General features: G+C 43.0%; 2 protein-coding genes across 5 annotated transcripts in view; one reads left to right on the forward strand and one right to left on the reverse strand.

Annotated features, from left to right (window-relative positions):
- Positions 1–16,157, reverse strand: part of LOC113015805 (aryl hydrocarbon receptor-like) — a 65,270-nt gene that overhangs the window by 34,314 nt on the left and 14,799 nt on the right. For both annotated transcript variants that reach the window (XM_026158122.1, XM_026158123.1), the window contains one exon: positions 1,891–2,006. In XM_026158122.1, the coding sequence (XP_026013907.1) occupies positions 1,891–2,006 (116 nt within the window). The remainder of the gene's footprint in view (positions 1–1,890; positions 2,007–16,157) is intronic.
- On the forward strand, positions 2,028–9,226 carry LOC113015803 (uncharacterized). 3 transcript variants are annotated; one of them, XM_026158120.1, is made up of 4 exons: positions 2,028–2,311; positions 2,575–3,054; positions 3,163–8,887; positions 9,151–9,226. In XM_026158120.1, exons 2-3 carry the CDS (start codon positions 2,785–2,787, stop codon positions 8,641–8,643), a joined length of 5,751 nt encoding a protein of 1,916 aa, XP_026013905.1. In that variant the 5' UTR covers positions 2,028–2,311; positions 2,575–2,784; the 3' UTR covers positions 8,644–8,887; positions 9,151–9,226. The 3 variants fall into 3 exon arrangements, with proteins under 3 accessions (XP_026013905.1, XP_026013903.1, XP_026013904.1); XM_026158118.1 differs by having other exon boundaries at positions 2,575–8,887; XM_026158119.1 differs by having other exon boundaries at positions 2,575–9,226.

The raw sequence follows: 16,157 nt of genomic DNA on the forward strand, positions 1-16,157 counted from the left end.
GTTTTCGGCATCTTCCCGCCCGATAGTGGCAATGAGCATTTGTCTCTGCCCATTCTGCCATTCAACAAAAGCCTTTATTGAGAATAATTTAACCCTCATCCTCCATCTTTCCTGTGGTAATGTGCTTGTGTTAGCCTAACCATAGCACTGTAGCTAGCCACTAGCTAGCACACTACTATATATAAACTAGCCCAACTTCACTAACTTTCCAAAAGTCGCTGTTATTTAGTTTTCTGTCTTTGTTTACACCCAACATTATAGAAATGCTGTGTTTTGTTTTAGTGCTAAGTTCTATCTCGTACGTCTTCTCTTTCATTGATGTCTGGATGTTAATCTTCTGGTCAAACTTTAACACTGACCATTTTATTGGAGGTAAAAATACCTGGACCATTTTTAGCTATTAGTGGTGTCTGAGTGTTTGTTTACTTTTGGGAAGTGAAGGAACCTTTGGACCTGGAAATATTTACGAATTTTCCCGAAACACTGAGGTAAGTTGATGTTATGGAGCAGTATTATTAATTTTCAGTGTCTGTGTTCACCTTAAGTATCCTGAGCCCCCTATTTTTTATATACATATATTTTTTTAAATAACTTTACCAAGTGTAGGGAGTAATAACAGCAAAAGTGTGAGATGGAAGTCATGTTCGGTTAAACAACAACTCACTGTGGCAAAGTGAAACTCTCGAGTGCACATTCAAAGGGGAGATGTCACCGCTGTAAGTCAAGGAAAACAAGCCATTTGTCTCCGCGTCCTGCTGTGCAGAGCAGCCTCTCCTCCATCACAAGGTTTCCACTGACCTTATAAACCACTAAGTGTGGACACTCTCTGCATGATGCAGCGAAAAAAGCCACAAACTGAGAGCCTCAGAGGCACACAGTTAGCAGTGACACCGGTGAAAAAGACTAGTCGAGCTTTAAAAACCATGTTGAGAAACACATCTGTTTCTTCTACAGTTATTAGATGGTTTTAGAGGTTGGCCGGATTGATCCAAATATCAATACCAACGATGGTATTGGTACTGAATCGATAAGGTTATGAATAAATTTAGGTGTAAATTTTACCACAAGAGGGTTTGGCTCAACTTAAAAGTGACCCTTAAAAGTTCCCTTATCATCAATCATGCTTTTCTTTCTTCCTTTTATTTGATTCCACTGAAATTTTGAATTCATTGTGAACTCTGCATGGCTCCTGCTTAAGTAGCTGCTTAAGTAGCTGATTTGCTGAGAACTTACTCCATGTGACTGGGGCTATTTAGCTGTTCTACACCTTTAAATTTCATATCCACAGACCAACTTTTAGGCAGTAGCTCCTAAAGTTTGGAACAGCTGTTTTCCATCTGATAGGTTGGCCATAACACTGGTTTTGCTTTTAATTACGCGATGAAGGAGAATCTATGTTGTAAAGACATAAACTTCACATGATCTCTAAAAACTTCAGGCCATCTGAGCACCCAAGTCTGAGGCGTTTTCCGGGAATGGTGACGCTATTTTGTCTATTTTGATATCTTATCTTTAAAATAATCTTCTCTAGAGCAGGTTAGGTCTGCAGCTTCAGAAGTGTGCCTGAGAACTCAGGCTTAAACCTGAAGTCTGAGTGCAGGTTTCAATTCAATTCAATTTTATTTATATAGCGCCAAATCACAACAACAGTCGCCTCAAGGCACTTTATATTGTAGACCCTACAATAATACATACAGAGAAAAACCCAACAATCCAGGCTTCTGGATTTTTTTTTGGAAGAATTCTATAACATTACAAGACTGGTAAAATTGGGAGTTATTGTCTTCACGTTCTCAAGAAAATACCACAACCTGAACTGGGCTTTATTGGAGCAAAGTGCAATAAAATAGATGGATGTCAGCAGGTAAAACATGTCTGGCTCTCACCCACCTGAAGAAGCAGCTCCCCCTCGGGTATCTGGATCTCTGTAGCTCCCGTCGTCTTGCTGGCATTGTTGTGATCACTGCTCCTGTTCGTGCCACTGGATAGCCGGTTCTTCAATGCCACTGCAGAACCAAAGGGGACAAGTTAGTGATGACCAGCAAAGGTCCGGGTAAACCAGCTCCGAGTAATTCAGGAACAAAAATGGAAAAAAATGTTTTGCGTTTGTGTTCTGGCTCCTTAAGAGTCACCACTCATGTTATGTAGTGTTATACAAGTTCATGCAATCTTTATTCGTTTCTGGCACACTGTTCATTTTATTTTGACATTCTACCGGAAGTGCTACTTCTCATTACTTCCTGTCTAACGGGAGAAGGACAGTTTGCTACTCCTGTGCCTGCCTATGCTACCTCTTAAGCCAGCACAGTCTGTAAGTTGGCAGTATTGTTGTGTTTTATGTTAGCACTAACTGCCGTGTGTTGTTTGTGATATTTTGAGAAAGCAAATTGACTCAATGATGTGCTTTATTAGTCATTAGCCTAAACGCTAATTAGCGCTAGCTAACTGCTAACGTTAGCTTGTTAGCTTGTTTCGTTCTGCTTTGCTTTGCATAGTAACAGGTCATAGCATCTTCTAATTGTAAGAATGTTTGCTTATATTAGCTCACATGGGATATTTTGTGTTTGTCTACAGTTTTACCATTCATCCATTCATGTATTTCGACAAAGCCATGCTATGCATCCAATCAAATAAATCCACCAGAAAGGAACAACGGTGTGGTTTTTCTACATGGGATGATGGTTGTCTGTCTGCCTAGTTAAGTGCGAGGGCAGAACAGTAAAAAGACTGGCGAAACGGCTACTTCAGGAGGCAGTCTTCCAGACATCTGACCCAGACGCCACTATGCTGTCAGCAGAGGAGGAGCAGCTGGAGGTACGGTCCACCTGCTCTGGATCTACATCCAGATCCCGCAGCTCACTCGCCAAAGCAGCAGTCGAAGCACGGGCAAAGGCCGAAGCAGCACGCGCCAGAGCAGAGTTTACACGACGGGAGATTGAGGTGAAAATGAGGCAAGCAGAGTTAAGTGCTACATTAGAAGCACTAAAAGAAGAAAAGGAAGCAGAAGCTGCGCTCGCTGAAGCCAATGTATTTGAAGCAGCAATAGCAGAGGAGGTAAGCGGGGAAATGTGGTCATCTCGTGTGTCAGAAAAACAATATGGGGAATCACGACAGGGTCAAGAGAACTCACAACCAGCGCTGAACTCTCACGCTCTACTCCAGCTTCCAGCTTCAACCCAGTCATACAGACTACAGAGTTATCTTGGATATTCTTCACCAGAGCATCGCAGAGAAGACTTGCCGGACCCCAAACACTTTACGCCGATAAAACAATGTGACATCAGTCCAATCCCCGATCCAGCCACTTCACCTCAATATGTCCCACAGGTAAATCAACAGGACATCAAATATGAGATTGGCAGCCATCTGACACCAGCTGCTGATACCCAAGAAAAATGTGGCCAAAGGTATGTAAGTACCACACCGCAACCTATGAGCTTTTCCCCTTACACTCCACCTTTCCAGCCAACGCAAATCAACAACGGGAACAGTGACTTTGCTAATCTCGCTAAGTTTCTGGCAAAAAGAGAATTGGTGGCAGACGGTCTGACAAAGTTTACGGACAGAGCAGAGGACTACTGGGCATGGAGAGCTTCTTTCTGTAACGCTATTGAAGGGTTAAGCTTAAAGCCTAGCGAACAGTTAGATTTGCTCACCCGGTGGCTTGGAGAAGAGTCGTCTAAGCATGCCAAACGTATACGCTCTGTCCATCTCAACAATCCAGCAGAGGGCCTACGTCGAGTTTGGACACGGCTACAAGAATGTTATGGCACCCCAGAGGCTATTGAGAAGTCGCTCCTTGACAGACTTGAACGCTTTCCTAGAGTGTCAAACAAAGACCCCCAGAATCTCAGAGAACTTGGCGACCTACTTTCTGAAATTGATGCAGCCAAATCAGACGGCTCTTTACCTGGGCTAGTGTATTTGGACACATCACGTGGCATTGCCCCGATAGTTGATAAGTTGCCAACAAATCTTCAAGACAGGTGGATGTCAGAGGGGACTAAATACAAGCAGAGACATGATGTATATTTCCCTCCATTCTCATTCTTCTGTCGCTTCATACAAGATGAAGCGAAAATGAGAAACGACCCCAGTTTTAAGTCTACTGTATCAGGTCCCACATCCTATCCAACAACTCACGACAACCACTATACAAGATTTGCCAAGTCAAGACCGCCTGTTGCCGTCCACAAAACAGAGGTAAACAAAACTCACAAACCAAACTTAGGCAGCACGAGTGAGTTCACAAACAAACTGTGTCCCATCCACAAGAAACCGCACCCGTTAAAGAAGTGTAGAGGTTTCAGGGAAAAGACACTAGATGAGCGTAAGGCATACCTCAGGGAACACAACATCTGTTTTAGGTGCTGCAATTCCTCAGCTCACCAAGCTAAAGACTGTAAGGAAGAGATTACTTGCCTAGAGTGCAACAGCAACAAACACGTTGCAGCGCTGCATGCAGGTCCAGCTCCATGGACACAAAACACAAAAGCTCAAAACATTGCCCCAGACCAGGACAGGGAGGAGCATGGCGGGGAGAGTAGCCTAGACTTGGAGACTAGCTCAGCATGCACTCAAGTTTGTGGGGACTTAGGTGGGGGGCGTTCCTGCTCCAAAATATGTCAAGCCTACATTTATCCAAAGGGGCATCCAGACAAAAAGGTCAAGGTTTACGCTATCATAGATGACCAGAGCAATAGGTCATTAGCGAAGTCAAATCTTTTCGACACCTTTGGCATCCCAATGAGCAACCTAGCGCCATACACACTTAAGACATGTACAGGGGTTTCCACTACAAATGGCCGCTTAGCTGAGAACCTCTTTATACAGTCTGTTGATGGCCAGTTCAGCTCTCCTCTGCCTTCTTTGCTCGAGTGTGACTCACTCCCAGACAACAAGAATGAAATACCAACGCAAGAGATTGCCCTAGCCCATCAACACCTCAAACACCTAGCAGATCATATGCAGCCCCTAGACCCTGAGGCTGACATTATGTTGCTGTTAGGCCGAGACATAATACAAGTGCACAAAGTGTATGAACGAGTGAATGGACCAGTCAATGCTCCATTTGCCCAGAGACTTGCACTTGGGTGGGTTATTGTAGGTGATGTATGCCTAGGAGGAGCCCATAAGCCAGCCATCATAGGCACATACAGAACGAGTGTTCTAGAGAACGGGCGTCCAAGTCTCCTAACACCCTGTCAAAACAGCTTTCATGTCAAAGAGCAGTCACACAACAAATCCTGGAACACTCACAGTTCATGTCAAATAGGGAAACACATATTCCAGCAAAGTGAAAAGGACGAGGAGCTAGCCCCTTCCTTTGAGGACCAAGCCTTTCTAGAAACTATGGAAAGAGACTTTTACCAAGACGATGCAAATAGCTGGACAGCTCCACTTCCTTTCCGTACACCGAGAACCCACCTCCCAAACAACAGAAACCAAGCACTCAGCCGCTTAGAGTCGTTGCGCCGCACATTAAATAAACGCCCTGAGATGGAGAGACATTTTATGGATTTTATGCAGGGGTTGTTTGACAGGGATCACGCCGAACCAGCACCAGCTCTCGAAGAAGGAGAAGAATGCTGGTATCTGCCCTTCTTTGGCGTTTATCACCCGCAGAAGCCCGGGAACATCAGGGTGGTATTTGACTCAAGTGCTAAGTTTCAGGGAGTGTCCTTAAATGATGTGCTGCTCAAAGGTCCAAATATGAATAACAGTCTGATTGGGGTGCTCATCCGTTTCAGAGAAGAAACGGTGGCTGTCACAGCGGACATACAACAAATGTTCCACTGCTTTCAGGTGCGAGAAGACCACAGGAACTTCCTCCGGTTCCTTTGGTACCGCAACAATGACCCAAGAGAGCCAGTTGTCGAGTACAGAATGAAAGTGCACGTGTTCGGCAACAGCCCCTCTCCAGCGGTGGCAATTTTCGGTCTGAGAAAGGCAGCACACCTGTTCGACACACAGCACTATTCTGAGGCCAAACAGTTTGTTCAAAGACATTTCTATGTCGACGATGGACTCAAATCCCTCCCTACTGAGTCAGAGGCAATTAAGCTCCTCAAAGACACACAGGAGCTGCTCGCTGCGTCCAACCTGAGGCTCCACAAAATAGCTTCAAACAGCCCAAATGTCATGAAAGCATTCTCTACTGTAGACTTGGCAAGCGGGCTCAAGGACATAGATTTCAACACAGAGTTTCCTCCAATGCAGAGAAGCTTAGGAGTATGTTGGGACATTGAAGGCGACACCTTCACATTCAGAGTCTCTCAAGCCGAAAAGCCTTACACGAAAAGAGGTGTTCTGTCCACTATCAACAGCCTTTTTGACCCGCTGGGGTTTGCAGTGCCAGTGAGCATCAAGGGGAGGGCACTGTTGCGGGAGCTGACAAAAGAGACTTGTGGGTGGGATGAGACTCTTCCAGAGGGCATGTTTAAGGAGTGGTCAGAATGGAAGAATGCTCTCAAACAACTCGAGCAAATCCGTATCCCAAGGCCATACTGCTCCTTCTCCTTTCTTGGTGCGAAGCACAGAGAAATCTGTGTCTTCTGTGATGCATCAACCCAGGCTGTTGCAGCCGTGGCTTACCTGAAGTTAACGAACAAAAATGGTGAGACAGAGTTTGCGTTCATATTCGGGAAAGCCAAACTTGCCCCCAAGCCCGATCTTACCATTCCCAGGCTCGAGCTGTGTGCATCGGTGTTAGCGGTGGAAGTTGGGGAACTAATCAGAGATGAAATGGACATTCAGATTAGTAACATGCGCTTCTTCTCCGACAGCAAAGTCGTTCTTGGCTATATCTACAATGAGGCAAGAAGATTTCACGTTTTCGTGAACAACCGGGTGCAACGCATCAGACGAGCAACAGTACCAACTCAGTGGGGCTATGTACCCTCAGTGCACAACCCGGCCGATCACGGATCCAGATCTCTACCTGCCGAAAAACTGTTGTCCAGCACATGGTTGAAAGGGCCGGAGTTTCCCTTAAAGCCCTTACAGAGCAACTCATCAGGTACATTCCAACTTCAAAACCCCGACTCAGACATTGAAGTTCGTCCCTTGATCACTGCCACCATTCAAACATCATACCCCTGTTTAAAGACTGCAAACTTAGAATCTTTCTCCAGCTGGCAGTCCCTTACCAGGGCAGTTGCACGTTTGGCACACATTGCACGCACCTTTAAGGTAAAGCAATCAGGCGGACAATGTAAGGGATGGCATATATGTCATGAACTCACTACCTCAGATTTTGAGCAAGCAAGAGAGACGGTTATAAAAGCAGTCCAACAAGAAAGCTTCCCAGAGGAGCTCAAACAAATAGAGTCAAGGAAGGACATCCCAAAGAAAAGCCCTCTCTTAAAGCTTTCTCCCTACCTTGACAAATCAGGCCTCCTGAGGCTTGGCGGACGCCTTCTTCATTCTGACCTTGAGTCCGCAGAAAAACACCCCTTGATTATGCCGCACAAACACCATGTAACTAACCTGTTAATCCGCTATTACCATGAAAGGGTCAGGCACCAGGGGCGTCATCTTACAGAGGGTGCTTTAAGATCCGCAGGTTACTGGGTCTTAGGAGGTAAACGCCAGATCAGCAGCCTCATTTACTCATGCGTAGTTTGTCGCAAGCTAAGGGGAGTAACACAGTTCCAAAAAATGTCAGATCTTCCTGCAGAACGCCTTAGTGCTGAGCCTCCATTCTCTTACGTAGGCATAGATGTGTTCGGGCCATGGTCTGTTGCCTCTCGTCGTACTCGGGGCGGACTTGCCAGCAGCAAACGATGGGCAGTGATGTTCACCTGCATGAGCACAAGGGCAGTTCACCTTGAGATCATAGAGGGGATGGACACGTCTAGCTTCATTAACGCTCTCCGCAGGTTCTTTTCAGTCAGAGGACCTGCAAAGCAATTGAGATCGGATTGTGGAACTAACTTCACAGGAGCCTCCAGGGAGCTAGGGTTTGACAAAAGGATTCCTTGTGACCCACGTGTTAAATCCTTCCTAAATGATCATGGATGTAGTTGGGTCTTCAACCCTCCCTACTCTTCTCACATGGGGGGCAGTTGGGAGCGGATGATAGGAGTGGCACGTAAGATATTAGACTCCCAGCTCGCTCAACTTGGTTCCAGGCCCCTCACGCACGACGTCCTGATCACCTTCATGGCAGAGGTGGCCGCCATCATCAACGCACGGCCGCTGGTTCCAGTGTCAAGTGATCCCGATGTTCCGTGCATCCTTACTCCCGCCACACTCCTCACGCAAAAAGTTGGTGCACCTCCAACACCCTTAGGTGACTTCGGGGAGAAGGACCTCTACAGGCAACAGTGGAAAAGAGTTCAGAGTCTGGCCAACTCTTTCTGGCATCGCTGGCGTAAGGAGTACTTATCAACACTGCAATGCCGCCGCAAGTGGCATTTCACCAGACCAAACCTGCAGCAGGGGGATGTGGTCCTCCTGAAAGATCCTCTCGTGAAGAGAAATCAGTGGCCCATGGGGGTGATTGCAAAGGTTCATCCTAGTAGTGACGGACTTGTCAGGAAGGTAGAAGTCAAGGTGGTGAAAGATGGTAAAGCCAAAGTTTACTTTAGGCCAGTCACAGACGTTGTTCTTCTTGTATCAGCTGCTGTGCAACAAGTTTAGTTTGGGTACAAGTGTGACATCTTACCGATGTCAGGCGGGGAGTGTTCTGGCTCCTTAAGAGTCACCACTCATGTTATGTAGTGTTATACAAGTTCATGCAATCTTTATTCGTTTCTGGCACACTGTTCATTTTATTTTGACATTCTACCGGAAGTGCTACTTCTCATTACTTCCTGTCTAACGGGAGAAGGACAGTTTGCTACTCCTGTGCCTGCCTATGCTACCTCTTAAGCCAGCACAGTCTGTAAGTTGGCAGTATTGTTGTGTTTTATGTTAGCACTAACTGCCGTGTGTTGTTTGTGATATTTTGAGAAAGCAAATTGACTCAATGATGTGCTTTATTAGTCATTAGCCTAAACGCTAATTAGCGCTAGCTAACTGCTAACGTTAGCTTGTTAGCTTGTTTCGTTCTGCTTTGCTTTGCATAGTAACAGGTCATAGCATCTTCTAATTGTAAGAATGTTTGCTTATATTAGCTCACATGGGATATTTTGTGTTTGTCTACAGTTTTACCATTCATCCATTCATGTATTTCGACAAAGCCATGCTATGCATCCAATCAAATAAATCCACCAGAAAGGAACAACGGTGTGGTTTTTCTACATGGGATGATGGTTGTCTGTCTGCCTAGTTAAGTGCGAGGGCAGAACAGTTTGAATTTATCCTTTGCAGCTGCATCCCGTAGTGAAGAAGCCGGAGGGTTTTCAGAAGCTTTGTTTTAAGATATTTTGACAGGAAGGCCAGTGGGAATAACAGCTTTACAGAAAGAGACAGAGAGTGACAGAGGGGGATTTCAGGACACAGCATAGAGGGAGTAACACCTTAAATGAAGGTGTGAAGAGGGAGAGAGCAACACTGTTTTTACACATGAACTTTGGATCATTTTGGGAGAATCAGGCTGGGATAGTGCTTAGTGTGTCATAACACAGTTGTAGTTCCTCAGATGCAGCACAGAGCAGGAAAATGTCTGCTTCAAAGACATTCTCAGAACTGCAAATAGTGTGTGAACTTTACATGAAGGAACTGCCATTATAGAGGGTGGAGGAGGCAGGACTGCTGTTGTGAAAAACACATATGAGGTATGTGAATGTTGCCTAATTTTAGCTAGAGAATAAACCAAAGCAATGATGGCTGATTTCTTAGTTTTTGCAACAAATTTTTAATATTAGACAAAAAATAACCTGACTGAATACAAATGCAATTTTTAAATGATGATTTCATTTATTCGGGGAAAGGATATCCTAATTTACCTGGTCCTGGGTGAAAAACCTAATAACTGGTTGTGGCACCCTTGGTAGTAACACCCCGCCCCGCGGGATTTAATAACGCTCCATCGTACCTCTTTAATATCACGAATGGAGTGGCTATGTTGACCAGCCCTCGGTGGTAATGCACAGCATGATGACCAAACACAAACCTCGGCATAGAGCCATTAGAAAGTTATGATTTTGGATGGAAACAACAGCAGTCTCTGCTGAATGAGGTCCTCCTGGTTATTATCTGAGTTATATTTCCAGAATCACTTCACAGGGATAGGAGCCACTTTAAACCTTTAACATACTTCTAGTATTGTCAGCAAAGAGTTGCTTGGATTAAATTAGCATGACAACATTGTGCTTTGGGCCTTTAATTCAAACAGTGACTCCTTAGTGAGCTGCAGCCAAACCTTTGTCTGCTGATGACTCAGACACAAAATAAAGCCTGTCGACTAGAGCTGGGCGATATGAGATTTTTTCATATCACGATATGTTTTTTTTCATTTCAGGCGATAACGATATCTATCACGATATAAGCCAAATAACTATATTTGTAAGATTTAAATGTGCCGTTGCTCACAAGTAAAATGTGAAATAATCAGCAGCTTGTTTTGATTTAAATATTTATTTCTCATAATAAGTTCAACAGGGTAGATGTACTTAAGGAACATGAGACTTTTTCAGATAAATAAAGGCAAATATTGCAAACTACACAAAAGGCAGCCGCTAAAGCGTTTAAGTTTCAAAATAGAACAAATGAAACAGACTAAATTGTCAATTCCACTTAGAAACAAAATATTAATTCTAAAAATAAATCTTAGTTTGTTTTACAGAAGAACAGACAAAACTGACTAACTTTTGTCAATATCAAATAAACTGAGAACTAAAAGGAAATTCTCAATCTCTCCTTGTTGTATAGCTTATCTTTTCAAACAGTTTTAACAGTTACTTTAGTCTGACAAAAGCCAAATGACGAATTAGCGCTTCCATTCAGAGACTGAGGCTACGTACACGGGTATTTTTGAAAACTGAGATTTTCCGTTTTCGTTTTAAAAAATAATCCCATCCACACATAAAGGCAGAAATGAAGGAAAACGCTGCTATGAACATGCCAAAGCAGCAGGTGGCGCTAGATTCCTAACCGTGCAGAAATGTTGGCCAATCAGAAGTCTAGAAGCCTCGGTGGGAAAAAGTAAACAAAGCTGGGGCATAGAAGCAGAACCGAGTCGTATGTGTGGACGGACAGCAACTGTGTGTATATGTAAGCATTTAAACACTGCAGAGAGTAGAATTAACAGTAACAGTATTGTAGAAATTCATTTCACCGAAACAATAACGTGGCGCAGTGTGACGTCAAAAAATGCGCACACCTTTGACGCTGCGTTTTCTCCGTTTTTCTAGTCCACACGTAAATGCAAAAACGGAGTTTTCAAAAATCTTCGTTTTCAGTGACCAAAAACGCCGTTTACGTGTGGACGAAAGGTGCAAACGCATAGAAAAATCTGAGTTTTCAAAAATACCCGGGTACGTGTGGACGTAGCGCATGCACCAGCTTATTGTATTTCCAGACTTGCTTTCGGCACAATTTACAGTGCACGCTACTCTGTTTTTTGTCAGACTTGAAATAGCCGAAATACCTTCACACTACGGAACTTCTATGGCTCTTCCGTTCGACAATCTCTCCGGCACTGGAACCATCATCTGTTTTCTCTTCGGTAACCTTCGGTCACACTCGGTTGATTTTTCTAGTCGGCACACTCATTTCCTCCATTACGCGCTGGCTCCATTACCCGCTGGCTGCTTCCCAAACAAACACACGTGCGGCTTGGCACTTGTGCTGTACGTAACAAGTCACGCGACGTGACGCTGCGGCTGTGATTGGTTCGGCTCTGCGCTACTTAATTTGGATTGGCTGACCTTTTTTTTTTTTAAGAGGACAAGAGCGGCGAGGTCTATCGCGATAGCTTAATTTCTCTATCGAGTAAAATTTATATCGCGATACATATCGTTATCGTTCTATCGCCCAGCTCTACTGTCGACCATCAATTATTAAGAGCGAGACAGGGTGGAAGGGGGTTTTTGGACCCTGACGTCATGACTTGGAGCCATTGGACAAAAAACACCCCGAGGCAACCATGAGGAAGAGGAGAGGTGACGTGTTTGCAAACAGATGTTGATGAAAATTCACAGAGGTTTCCTCAAGAGGTCCTCACTCGAATAGACACTGCAGTATGTGCACAGAAACGTTACAGTAAACAGGAATGCGATATTATCATAGTAACACATCAGTAACTGAGGGAGTTCATGAAGAGGCCCTTGGATGTCTTATTTTGTCGAAAACCCAAAATATATTCAGTTTCCAGCAAGGTCTAGCAACCTCCCATGTTCCTCCAATGTCCACTTGGCTCTACCTGCACCTCAGTTTCCAAACAAGACTACAAAAGACAAGGGTCATAAGTGAGTAAATGCTTGTTTCTGCTGTTTATACAGTAGCATCTACACTCACTTTACTGCTCCAATGCCTTTCAGTCAGTTAGCAAGTTAGTTCAACTTGTGCTGCTAAATATTGGCTCTAAAACATTTTGTAGCCGCTTTACCCCACTCTTCTCATTGTATTAGAGTGTTTCATACTACCAGGCATGTCAAGAGTATATCCCTTTAGTGCTTAGTGTGTCATAACTGATACATACAGATTTTAAGATTTCTTTATAGTCAGTGTGATGCCCCCCCAAAACCTAAATAAATTGCACAATACATTGTTAAACAATAAATACTCCCCCAAAATTGTAGAGATAAGTTATGTAGCAAATATGATGAAAGCTAAGATTTAATGTTTTTTGTTTAACTCGTCAGAAGGTTCAATAAACGCTCGAATCATTGACTCATCTGATGAATAATTTGGCTTGCTGTGGCAAAATGTTTATTAAACTAGAAAAACACCCAAGAATGTTGCATTTTACTGTGTGAAATTGTAGTATTTTATTATAATAATATCAGGTATCGGTAGGGTTGAAAGCAGTACTCTGTACCTTTTACGGTACCAACTAAAATACTGAGTACCGATTTGCACTAAATTCAATTTTGGCACCCAAGCACATCTGGGTTAGAAGAAGAAAAAGTGAGACCATGTGATGACTCAAACCTGAACAAAAACTCGATGCAGGCAACACTAGGCCCTTCAAAGAATGTCTGTGTGAATGAGTCTTGTACGAACAAATCTCAAAATAAAGTAGAAAATCACTTATAGGTACTAGTAAGGTAGCTGGATAAGCAGTTCTATAAGTTTTATGATGGTTACGCTGACATTTCTTATCAGCATGCTATTTATGTTAAACAAACATGTTATGTCGGACAATATGTCTGAAATGTTAGCAGGTAAATGGTAAATGGACTAGTTCTTATAACTTTTACTATTTAATATTTTAGTACACAAACACCAGGAGACTGATGCTTACATCATTTACATCGTCTGACAGCAAAATGTTGTAAATAAATAATAAAACACAGAGAAGTATGGACTTATTTTGTTTGAGAAAACTTTGAATTTACTATTTCAAATGAAGCAAAGCACCGGAAACAGTACCAAATTCCACACACTGGTACTGGTTTTGGTTTAGCTGCTTACCAAGCTAATTACTTTTTATTTGTATTTAGTTTTAATCTTTTATTTTCATCTTTAAAAGTACCGAAAGTACAACAAGTACTGTTTGAAAATGAAGGATTTTTCCACATTATGTTTTATGGATGTTTTTCCATGTGTTTTAATTTCTATGGATATTTACAAAATATCGATAAAGTTCAGTAAAAAACCCTGATATTTTTATAGGCAGAAAATAACCAGGACATAAAATGGTAACACTGAAACTTAAAAATTCAAGAATCCCATGGGTGACATCACAGTGGCCATGTCCATCTTTTACATACAGCCTATAGTTTTCAGTTGTAAAGACCTGTCACGTTAAAGTGTATTGATAAATGACTAAATTTATTTCTACCATTTATGATGACTTAACAGCTGGTTTTTGGACATACAACCATCTTCTTGGACGCTTATTCAATGATAGCAATCATGTGCTTGGAGGTCTAAGCTCTGACAGACAAATACACAGTACTTTTAAAGCTTTCTGTCAAAGTAAGCTATAAACCAGTCTACTATTGACATCAGAACATCAGCTCCTTCACCTGATCCAGAAAAACTTTGTTAGAAGACTTGCACAGAGCTTCGGCATCAGTTCACAAAGCTGTATGTGAGCCTGAATATCTGAGAGTCAGTGGATTTGTTTCTGACTTTAATCCAGGCAAAGTTGCAATCATGCTTCCAGGTCCAGCACTCAACAACAAGCAAACACAACAACTGTGAGGTCGACCTGCAGCTAAGACGACCAGCTGACAACAGAGGGATGACGACGCAAATGGTGACCCCATCTAATCTCATCCTCCTGCAGGCCCACGTTCACAGAGCGAGCGATGGAAATGAATTTTTCAAAGGTTCAGACGAGTGCAGAGGAGAGCACCTCCCTGGGGACAACAGAAGCAAAACAGAGAGCACTGTCTGCAAACTACAATGTGTTTGTGGGTGTGGGTGTTAAATTTTTATGAAGGACCTCTGCCTTCTCTAAAAACTGCAACCAAATCAATTTTACACTCGTCCCAAATGTCGCAATCTAAAGACCAGATCTTGTTCCATACATTCAGAAGCACCAGTTGTATAAATTTTATAAACAAGTTTTATTATTTTATTATAAAGTTTAAATTATTAAAATGTTACTCAGCATTGGTGTTAAGCCACTTAACAGTGACCATGACCTATCGGCAACAGATAAACAGTATGTGAAAGTCATGTCCTAAAGAAACAGCAACAAATCCATTAAAGACCTGACACAGGACCTAAGAGATCCATCTGGACCTTCAGCTGATCATCTACTGTTCACTGAAGCCTCATCAGAAATTGTCTCAGTGGAAGGCTGGCTGTCAAGAGGCCATTCATAAGGAAGGGAAACAGAGAGAAAAAGCTGAGGTATAAAAATTACAGAAGAACTGGACTGAAAATCAGTGGAAACAGGTCTGATGGAGTGATGGATCTGGTCTTAGTATTCTCATCAGTATGTACAGAGAAGTTCAGGAGAGAGGTACAACAGTGAGCGCCTACAGCCATCTGTAAAACATGGTGGAGGCTCTGTCATGGTTTAAGCTGGATTTCAGTCACTGTTGCTGGAGATCTCAGAAAAGTACTGTTAGATTTTGATCGAACATGCAATACCATCTGGAAAACAGTCTAAATTCTTTTTTTTATCTTTAATAAAATCCAGGCTTCCATGAAAACAGAATTTATTAAATTTAACAGAGTTAGAAGCTAGCAGAAAGTTAGCTAGCTAGTTTCCACCTAAACATGATAAAGCATGTTCTGAGAGATTTCTGAAAAATTAAAACGTACAGCTCTGCCATCGTTTCCAACATAAATGAAGACAGAAAACTACACAGCAGTGACTTTTTAGGGTTACTGAAGTTGGACTAGCTGGTATATGATGATGTGCTACATGATCGCTAGCGACACAGCTATGCTAGCATAACATAAACACAGTGAAGCTGGAGGATGAATGCCAAACTTTTTCCACTCGATAAAAGTTAACGCAAGGGTTTCTGGTGGTCAGGGACAAATGCAATTGCATGGCAGGATGTTGTAAATGGATCAAACTTCAGTCAGGAGAAGAACTGAGGTAATCCATCCACAATACGAGGTTAGTTATTGCCTTTTCTCATATTCCAAAACGTGCTTCGTCTCTTCGCTATTACTGTCGCCCGGCATAATTTGCAGAGGATATTGCTTGCAGCCGCTGCGATACTTTCGACCAAAACAGGTGCAGCTTGATGACATCATCAAAATGCGCTATCGCGGTAGAGCGGTATAGTCAAAATCTCTACCGTTGGCCAAATTCATATCATTTTTACTATACAACGTTTATACCGCCCACCCCTAAGTGGGACCCTATCAGTCATGGATTGGCAGAGAAAAGAAGAAAAGGCATAAAAATCCAAAGAAGAGCTTTGAATGTCCTTCAAGAAGCCTGGAGAACTATTCCTGAAGACTACTTAAAGACAGACTTAAAGGCCCGCGGGCCACATCCGGCCCAGCGTACCTTTCACATCTGTCCCGCGAGATCATTTTATATAGATTTATTATTATTGTTATGCATGGCCCGGCGATATGAGGCGCTAATAACACACAAACAACAGATCCCATAACGCAGCGCTGCAGCT

The sequence above is a fragment of the Astatotilapia calliptera genome, chromosome 23, assembly GCF_900246225.1.
Source record: "Astatotilapia calliptera chromosome 23, fAstCal1.2, whole genome shotgun sequence".
In the NCBI taxonomy this organism is placed as follows: Eukaryota; Metazoa; Chordata; class Actinopteri; order Cichliformes; family Cichlidae; genus Astatotilapia; species Astatotilapia calliptera.